This window comes from Vicia villosa, linkage group LG4, assembly GCF_029867415.1.
Source record: "Vicia villosa cultivar HV-30 ecotype Madison, WI linkage group LG4, Vvil1.0, whole genome shotgun sequence".
NCBI lineage: Eukaryota > Viridiplantae > Streptophyta > Magnoliopsida > Fabales > Fabaceae > Vicia > Vicia villosa.
In genome coordinates this window covers 181,616,511-181,626,683 of record NC_081183.1, presented here as the reverse complement: position 1 = coordinate 181,626,683, position 10,173 = coordinate 181,616,511, and the positions used below count along the sequence as shown (strand labels likewise).

The window sequence follows — 10,173 nt, the reverse complement described above, 5'->3', positions numbered from 1 at the left end:
TCAATTTTTTGGTCAACTTTGCACAGCGATGTCACTGCTTTTATCTCAAACTACCTTATCTGTCAGTAAGCCAAGATTGCTACCACACTACCCTCGGGCCTGCTCCAACCATTTCCTATCCCCCTCCCAGATTTGGGAAGATGTGGCAATGGATGTCATTATCAATCTTCCACTGTCATACGGTTACACCCAGTGGTGGTTCTAGTGCCCAGCTAGCCCGGGCACCCGCCCGGGCTCAACCCTATTTTCTTTGTATTCCGCCTAATTTAATATTAGAGTTTTAGATAAAATTAGGGGCAAAATTAGTCAAAATAGGGTGTAAAAATTAAAACAAATAAATAACCAATTGTCCAGGCCCAACCCAATTAATTATTAATGAATCAAAACAGAAATTAAAAAAAAAATTCCTTAAAACAAACCCTTAACCTTCTTACAAAACTACAGGTAAAAAGGTTTTGAAAAAAATAAAACTCTACCGCCTCATCTCTCCGTCGTGAGTCGTGACCGTAAGGTGATAATCTTCCCTATCTTCTTCTTTTATTTCGCCAATTTCCACTCTTGACTGCTTGTGTAGTTGTGTTTGTGTTGTGTTTAGTTATTATTGTCACGGTAAATGAAAAGGATAAATAAAACTGAAACATGAAACTATGAAAGTTGTGTTGTGTTGTGTGGTGGTAGTGTAGAGAAGAGAAGTAGGATGGTACTAGGTAGTGTATATGTAATGTGTCTGGGTAGTGTGTGGTTATGTGTTGAGTTAACCGAAAAAGTGTGTAGTGTTGTGTTATTTTGTTTTCCAATTTTTTTAATAATAAAAGTTAATAATTGAAACTATAAAGAGAATTAGGTGTAGGTAGTGTGTGTGGTAGTTTTGTCTAATTTACTTTTTTTTTTTCTCTATTTTTTTAATTGGTATAAACATGTGTGAATTAGGTTTAGTTATTAATTGGTTTGATCTAACAATTAGTTTAATTTATTAATTAATTTATTTTATTTATTTATGTTATATTTTTATTATTATTTAAATTAATTAGATTTAGTTGTGGGCTTTAGAGTTAAAGGCTCTCGCTTACTTACCAAAATTGGACCATTTTACTTTCAATTTAACTTCATATTTTATTTTTCTAGATAATTAAATTTCAGAGATGAGAAAGTTTTTGGTTCCTAGAACAAGTATTGAGAATGTTAATGTTGTGCAACCGGAAGCCGAAGTAGAAGAAACACCGCCTAATGTTGCCAATGAATTTAATCCAAATGAGATTGTACGTGATCCAGGATGTAGGAAACAAATTCATGAGTATGCTACGGATATTCAAGACCAAGTGAGGAGGGCATATATATTGAAGGGTCCAACGCAACCAGATTTAGCAATATTTCCTCGTACTCAATTTGGGAAGTCTTCAAGAGCGTTTTGTAAAGCATGGTATAAGAATTATACATGGGTTGAATACAGTGAGTTGAAGGATGCAGCTTATTGTTTTTATTGCTTTCTCTTTAAGCCGCCCGGGAGGGCCGAACACTTTGGTTATGAAGTCTTTAACAAAGACGGATTTAAAGATTGGAAGCATGCATCTAAAGGCTTCAAAGATCATATTGGTAGTCATAATAGTAAGCATAACTCATGTATGAAGCACTATGATGATTATAATAATCAAAGACAAAGTGTTACAAGTATCTTTGCTAGAGCAACTAGGGAATCAGAAGAATTGTATAAGATTCGTTTGACTTGTTCTTTAGATTGTACTAGATATCTCATAGCACAAGGTATTGCTTTCCGTGGCCATGATGAAAGCTCTACTTCTCTAAACAAGGGCAATTTTAGAGAGATGGTGGATTGGGTAAAATCTAATGATGAAAAAGTGAGAGATGCTTTTGACAGTGGTCCAAAAAATTGCACAATGACTTCTGGTGACATTCAAAAGGAGCTTGCAACGTGTTGTGCACATGAAGTTACCAAGGTCATTATGGAAGAGCTTGGTGAAAGACAATTCTCTGTGCTTATTGATGAGTCGCGTGATATATCTGTCAAAGAGCAAATGGCGGTGATGTTGAGGTTAGTAGTTGTATTTTCCAATTCCTATTACATATTATTCTCCATGCCTCCATATAACATTGTTGAATACATTTGACTTTTTATTTATATTGCTAGGTTCTTGAACGACAAAGGAAAAGTTGTGGAACGATTTATTGCTCTATATCATGTCAAATATACTACATCTGAGGCACTAAAGGATGCTCTTTATGGTATTCTTGATCGTCACACATTATCTATTGCAAAGAAAGATTCTAGATGAAAATCCTTATGCTTTCTATGTCCATTGTTATGCTCACCGTTTGCAATTGGTGGTTGTGTCTGTTGCTAGTAGTTGCTCATCTATTCACGATTTCTTTGAGTATATCTCCTTGATTGTAACCACAACAAGTGCATCTTGCAAGAGAAAGGATGCTTTGACAGAGGCACAACACCAATATATTTTGAATAGGCTTGAGAGTGGTGAGATATCTCAAGGAAAGGGCTTGCACCAATCAACTAGTCTCGCTAGATCCGGGGATACTAAATGGGGTTCACATTATACTACCTTGATTCGTTTGGATGAGATGTGGTCTTCCGTGTTAGAGGTGCTTAGTATTGTTGATGAAGATGGACGTGGACCATCTCAAGCAGCAGGTTTGATAGAAAAAATGGAGAGCTTTAAATTTTCTTTCATTTTGAAGTTTATGTTAAAGTTGTTTGGTATCACAAATGAACTTTCAAAAATCTTGCAAACAAAAGATATTAATATTGTGCTTGCTATGGAATTAGTTGATGATGTTAAAGCTCGATTGGCTATATTGAGAGAGAATGGTTGGGATGATTTATTTATTGATGTCCAAGAATTTTGTGTTGCTCAAAGTATTCCGGTGCCAAATATGGATGAAGAAATGCCGGTTCGGGTCGTTCAAGAAGAAAAGGGAGAACTGTCATTAATCTTCACCATTACCGTGCAGAGATTTTTTATGTTGCTATTGACAAAATATGTGTGGAGATGGATCACCGGTTTAGTGAAGGAAGTAACATTGTGCTGGATTACTTCTCATGTCTTGACCCCAAAAACTCTTTTTCCAAGTTTGATGTTGATAAGCTTGTTCGTCTTGCTGATATTTATCATGCAGACTTTTCTAATGATGATCGTGGAACAATAAGGGTGCAACTTGAGACTTATGTACATCAAGTGAAAAGGCATGCTTCATTTACTTCTTGTGAAGATGTTCAAAGTTTGGCTATGAAGATGGTTCAAACTGAGAAACATTTGGTATTTCCATTGGTCTACAAACTCATTGAGTTGGCTTTGATATTGCCGGTGTCGACAGCATCCGTCGAAAGAGCTTTTTCAGCAATGAAGATTATCAAGTCTAATTTGCGCAACTAGATCAACGATGTGTGGTTCAGTGACTTGATGATATGTTACGAGAGATATTCAAGTCACTTAAAGATGTTGATATTATACGAACATTCACCGCAAAGAGGTCTCGGAGAGGGCATTTACCTCCTAATTTTATTTAGCACACTATTTACAGGTTAGGTTTCATCTCTCTTATGTAGCACATTTATTTACTATTTATATATTATGTCACATGTAACTCGCGGTTAAAAATTTTGCCCAGGCTACCTAAAATTCCTGGCTCCGCCACTGGTTACACCGTCCTGTTAGTGGTCATTGATCACCTATCCAAATACTGTCACTTGGCGTCATTGAAGAGTGATTTCTTGAGCCTATCTATAGCTCAAGCTTTATTTAATTCAGTTTTAAAACTCTATGGTTTCCCCAAGAGTATTGTTTCAGACCGTGATAAAGTATTTCTCCGCAAGTTTTGGCAACGCCTTTTTCGATTAAGTGGAAGCATTCTGAACATGAGTTTATCCTACCATCTGCAATTGGACGGTCAATCAAAGGCACTTAACAAATGTGTAAAATTATACCTCAATTGTTTCGCTGCAGACAATCCACAACATTGGTGTAGGTTCTTTCCTTGGGCGGAATACTGGTAGAACACTTCGTACTAGACCAACATTGGCATGACACCCTTTCGAGCAATGTATGGCAGAGACCTTTCTCAAGTGATTAAGTATGAATTGCAGCAATCTGATCCTCATACTTTGTAGGATTTCTTCTGTGAGCGTGATGTTGTTTTAGCTCAATTGAAAGCCAATTTAGTTAAGGCTTAAAACCTCATGAAAAAATTTGCTAACAGACGACGTCGCTTAGTCGAATTTGCAGTAGGCGACAAGGTTTTAGTCAAATTGCTACCTTACCGTCATGTTTATGTTGCCTTACGCAAGAATCAAAAGCTTGGTCTTTGTTACTTCAGGCCTATTGAAGTTTTATCATGTGTCAGGACAATGGCTTACAAAATAGTAATTCCTCCATCCGCAAAAATCCACACAGTGTTTTATCTATCTCTCCTCAAACCTTGCAAGGGCCCTTACTCCACTCCTAGTTTCAATGGAGGGAGTAATGTTATGATTTAGACTGAGGGCACAAATAGAACTGCACAATCATTAAAGGCATTTGATACAAATATTAGAAATGGACAAGTGACATGTGATGCGAAAATTAAGGCAACAAGAAAAAATACCAGAGAGAAAACCTAACAAACTCTTGGAAATTTTTTCTATTTAGTGGGAGCTAAGGATCTGAAGATAGAAGATCGTGAATTAGAACCTTCTCCCTTAGAATTGTTCTATTCTCTAATTGGATTCTATCTTAAATTTATATTATGTACATCAAGAAGTGGATTTATATTCCACTGTCACCTTTTATACCTTCGTTTTTGTTCTGAATTTCATCATCAAATTAATTATAGAGTCCTAAATTTTTACTCCTACTTTACTCCCTGAAATCCAAACTCTTAAATATACCTTATTAAATTTCCATCGCACGAGTCACTATCACAGCAATGTCTATTTTATTCTAATGTCAAAATTTTCTTATTTTTTTCTTTCTCCATCTCACAATTTTTTTTAAATTTATTTTGTACGATTATTTAATACAATTGAGTTTATATGATCATTTTTATTTTACAATTAAGTAACTCATTTTAAATTTACATGTATAACTTAAAGACATTTTATATCGTATCAAATTGGATAATACTTCATAGTCGTGCAGACAATTAACTTTCCATCTCACGGGTTACTATCAACACAATATATATTTTATTTTTAATCAACATAAATTAAATTTATAGATTGCTCAGTTTATAATTGAGTAACTTGTTTCAAATTTACATGTGTATCTAAATAAATTTTATATCGTATCAAATATATTTACCTATGCAGACGTACGGGTAGGGGTGAGAATGTGCTGGGCTGAGTTAGACTTTGCCAAATCTGAGTCTGACCTACTAAAAAAACTTAAAGCCTAAGCTTGACCTGTAGGTTTATATAGGCTTATTTTTAGGCCTGAGCCTAGCATTTTTGAAGATCTGATTGACCTAATATCCTAATTAAAAGCCTATTTCATTTGAATATTTATAAATAATAAATTCAACTAATGTTAAATAAGCTAACACATTATAAAATCAATGATCATATATGTTTGTTTTCATTGACTCATTCAAGTTTACCTATTAGCATGATTTTTGTGATAATATTTGTTTCACATAATGTATTGAAACAACTTATGACAACAACTTATAACGTTGTTCATAAGGTTTTTTTGACTTTTTTCATAATATCTTCAAGCTAACTATGCTTTATTTTTTATATTTTAATTCAAAGTATAAAATACAATATAATAGTAATAAATTTATTTATGTTTATTGAAATAGGCTGGTTTTATATGCTTAAAAGACTTTTTATATAACCCGTGACCTAGACTTTTTAGCTAAATAGACTTATAAAAAAAAGTATAAGTATTTTCTACTTCAAAAAATTCTAACCTAGACTTGTGTAAGTTACACCATAAGCTAGACCGTAATTCGTAAACACCTGTTAGTTGGTCTGACCTATTTCCACCCTTACGCACGGTCGTAGTCTCTGTTAGTTGGTCCGACATATTCACACTCCATACGCACTGAGTATCTTGCTGGATTTTATTGAATTTTTTCTTGTTCTACCATGTTTTTTGGAGTTAATTCCTATTATACCACACATTTCAACAATATTTTTTAATACACCATGTTTTCAAAAATTGTGTGTTATTGTCATAGAACCTCTGCCAATTGAATGGGAGGATGTGTGTGAATATTTCTTGTTCTGCCAATTGAATGGGCGGACGTGTACAGAAAATAAGAGGCTCCACCCAATGTTTGGCGGAAACCTCTAAAACGATTTTTCTCAAAACCCAATATTTAAATTGATATTAATTTTGAATATTAAAAAATAAAATGTAAATAATAAATTTAAAATATAAAAATTATTTATAATGAATAATATTTATATGATTAAGATATATTTAATAAATGAGAAAAAGGATGATGCACTGACACTGTAAAATATTTTTACACTGTCAACCAATCACCACCATGTATCCAATTAAACCACTCTTTTATTTAAAAAATAATTTAATGACATGGCTAATTGATAACTTTCTATTGGATGACAGTGTAAAACTATTTTACACTGTCAGTGCACTACCTTTTAACTCTTAATAAATAAATAAAATAAAATTACAATAGGATTAAAATAAAATAACAATAAAATAAAATAAACGATATGTAATGGCGACCTTGACCTGGTCGGCGTAATTGATGGCTGGTTCCACAATTAGGAAGATGTCCAATTCTCGTAGATGTTCTACGAGACACTTCATCATTTGAAGGCTGAGTATAAGCCCTACCTCATATCCACGATAATACAATTCTTCGACCATTTCTTCATTGATAAAATCAGCCGTTGTCGCACTGTCATAATTTAATCTGGTTCCCTCGTTATTCCAATCTTGTTGGGTGGTGTTAGACATTGAGGTTTGCATGGGGGCGACATAGTGCTCTTGTGATGAACTCGAGGTAAATTGTTGTGATTGGGAAAAAGTCATTTTCTATTGGGGTGTTTGGTAGTTGTGGTATTATGGTTGGATGTATGATGTAGATGGGTTATGTTGGATAGTGGTAGGTTGTGTTTGGGTGTGTTGGAGGTGTTTGGTAGTAGTGGTGTTGATAGGTTGGGGTAGTGGTAGGTTGTGAGAAATGATGTATGTGGTTGGGTGTATGATGTATATGGGTTTCGGTGATGATACTGTTGGCTTGGGGTACAATGTGGTTGTGTTGGAATGAAAAGGTTGTTGGGTGTTACAGAAATGTTGTTGGGTGTTAGTGAATAGTGATAGGTGGTCGGGTTTGTTGGAAGTTTGAAGACGAGGGTTGGTTACGAGGGTCAAATAAGAATTTATTTGGTGATAGATACAAATTTGACACAGATGCATACCATGCCATGTATTATCTGCTCGATTTGCATTCTCCTGGCATGATTTTGCCCCGTAAGACAGTTTTTTGGCGATTATGCCATTGACGACGCTCTTATTTGTAATGGTCTTTCCAATCATTGTATGGCCATTGATCATTTAGTTGACTTTCGTGATACTCTTCCATGCACTTTGGAGGACACAATATGTCCAGTTGAACGCCAAACTAGAGTTTAACCTTATCTGAGTGATGCATTTCAACATAATTGAAGCTAATTATTAAAATTTTAGAACTCCACATGTCAGTATCATTTGGTTCACAATCTTCAAGTCTGAGATAGGGCCTCCATGTAAATTGTTACATACATTCAAATGATTAGTTAAAAAATGATTATATAAAAAGTATTAAATGCGTTAAATGTTGAAGATATTACATCAATCGGCTTAAAATGATCGATGAACGTCGGAGCACAATGATAATGTATTTTTTTTTTAATTCATCCCATATGCGGACCACCTAAAAAGTAACAAAATTATTACCTAAAAAAAATATGCATTATAAAGATATATTAAAAAAAAAAATTGAAACGTACTTGATTGCATATGAAAATTGGTATGGGTTAGGATTCATTGGTGCCACTCTCGGCATTCTCGACCACCTCTAACTCTGAAGTAAAACTTCACAACCAACAAAATTATGCACATATTTTTTAATATACATTAATATTTTATTATTAATTTTAATATTTATTATTATTAATAAAAACCCAAATACATTGCTCCGCACATTCATTGGGCGGATATTCAATACAAAAGAAATGCTCATTCAAAGTGTGGAGGTACTATAAAGTTTTTTTTTTTTTTTTGGGATACATATAAAGTTTATTTTTTGATAGCATGACATATTATAAATGGTATATTGTACTATAAAGTTTTTTTTTTTTGGGATACATATAAAGTTTATTTTTTGATAGCATGACATATTATAAATGGTATATTGTACTATAAAGTTTTTTTTTTGGGCTAAATTATAATTTTGGTCCCTCTATTTTGATCAATTTGCAAAATCAATCCCTCTATTTTATTTTTAAACAGTTTTGATCCCCCATTCTATCTTTTACTCAAAAAATTGATGATTTGTTATATTTTTTTAATGATTTGGCACAACAATGCTGACGTGTACCGTTCCACTTATATATATTTTATCCATGTCATTTTTAATTTTTTTTTAAAACTTAAAATTAAAAACAAACATATAAAACAATTTTATTAATTTATATAAATCTAAACTAATAACCCCTAATCTCACCCTCTATTTCTGGGTGGGTATCATCGTTTTCCATTTTCATTATTTATGTGTTGCCGTCTAATCTTTCTCAAAATTTTGCCTAATCTTTCTCAAAGTTAATCCACTCATCTTGAAATCAATCAGTTTCAATATCACCACACATGTTTCTATTCTGACCTTTCATCTTCATTTATCTTCTTGACAACAACTTCCTCATTTTTTTAACACTTCCAGCAGCTCCTTGAACATCACACAAACCTTTCAAATCTCTAGATAAACAAGGATTACAAAGAACACAACCCCTTAAATATCCTTAACTACAAGAGTTGGAATATCTCTAAAAATCATATTGTAAAGCAAAATTAGTTGGAACTTAGAAATTAATAACAAATCAATTTCCTATTTTTTTCCCAAATCCAAAAACAAATATGAAAATTTGTCTCTTCCCCTGAACCATAATGTCTTGGTCGAACGTGAAGGCTTTGCCTTCTTCTCTGACATTGAATATGAAAATTTGCCAGCATTTTGCGGACATTGCAGAAAAACGGGGCACTCTGTTCATGAATGTAAGATGCTTAGATTACAACATCCCAATGGGATCCCGAAAAATCAAGAGAACAGGAATCAAAAAATTGGAGTTACTACAACAGAAAAAGTTGTTAATCAGGAAGAACAATGGGTGGAGGTTGGAAACAAAAAAGCTGCTGGGCCTGTTTTGGATAATCCCAACACCGGTTGTGGTTTATATCCCGTCAATCCGGTTGGGAACTTTGGTGGACCTATTCTGGAACCGGTTATCCAAGGTGACGATTCTGCAGGGCTTATTGGTGATGTCGCCATCCTTGAATCTCTCTCTGCTAGGCCGGTGGTTCATCTTGCAGGTGGAGATAAATCTGTCACTGATATAGTCCCTCATTCTCAGAATTTTGTGGATCATGTCCCTGAAGAGTCAGGTTCCTCTCCGTCAGCCTTTGTGGATGCTACGCAGGACCTTCGGGATCACAACAATGAAGGTTTTTTACAAAGCTCTTGGGAAACTTTAGCTAGAATTCCTGAACCAGATGGAGCTTTCTCTTCAGCAGTCGCAATCCTAAAAGAGAAGAAAACTACAAAGGTTAAGAAGAAATCCTCTAGGTCTCAAGCAGGACCAAAGAAATCTTCCTTATGAAGTGCGTTTTCTGGAATATTAGGGGTTTGGCTAATGCCCCCTCCCGATTAGCCCTGAAACGTATTCTAAAATCCCAAAATCCTGACTTTGTCTTTATTGCCGAGCCGAAAATAGATTTCATCAGGTTGCCGAATAACTGGTTTGCTAGACTTGGTCTCAAGCTCTTCTCCACCAATGTGCTGGATATGCCATCTTTATGGTGTTTTTGCAAGGAGGAGTTTACTCCTACTGTTTTGTCTAGGTCGGATCAATTTGTTGGCTTTTCTTTCAATTTGGATAACAAACTTTTGTCGATTGCTGCGATTTATGCTAGTACAAACCTTTATAAAAGACGG

At 34.3% G+C, this 10,173-nt stretch overlaps 1 protein-coding gene across 1 annotated transcript; it reads left to right on the top strand.

Moving 5' to 3' along the window:
* The first annotated feature begins 1,142 nt into the window (after nucleotides 1–1,142).
* Nucleotides 1,143–9,838, top strand: LOC131598454 (uncharacterized). The gene is made up of 6 exons (XM_058871050.1): nucleotides 1,143–2,050; nucleotides 2,147–2,241; nucleotides 2,288–2,665; nucleotides 2,801–2,931; nucleotides 3,024–3,217; nucleotides 9,211–9,838. The coding sequence occupies exons 1-6, from the start codon at nucleotides 1,143–1,145 to the stop codon at nucleotides 9,836–9,838; spliced, it is 2,334 nt and encodes a 777-aa protein (XP_058727033.1).
* Nucleotides 9,839–10,173: the final 335 nt, after the last annotated feature.

What these genes read in the sequence shown, in the direction of transcription:
- LOC131598454 (XM_058871050.1), top strand. Translation starts at nt 1,143, where the DNA reads ATGAGAAAGTTTTTGGTTCCTAGAACAAGTATTGAGAATGTTAATGTT. An exon ending in ACTAAAGGATGCTCTTTATG is followed by an intron (nt 2,242 to 2,287) that starts GTATTCTTGATC and finishes GAAAGATTCTAG; the next exon opens with ATGAAAATCCTTATGCTTTC. An exon ending in TGGACCATCTCAAGCAGCAG is followed by an intron (nt 2,666 to 2,800) that starts GTTTGATAGAAA and finishes CTATGGAATTAG; the next exon opens with TTGATGATGTTAAAGCTCGA.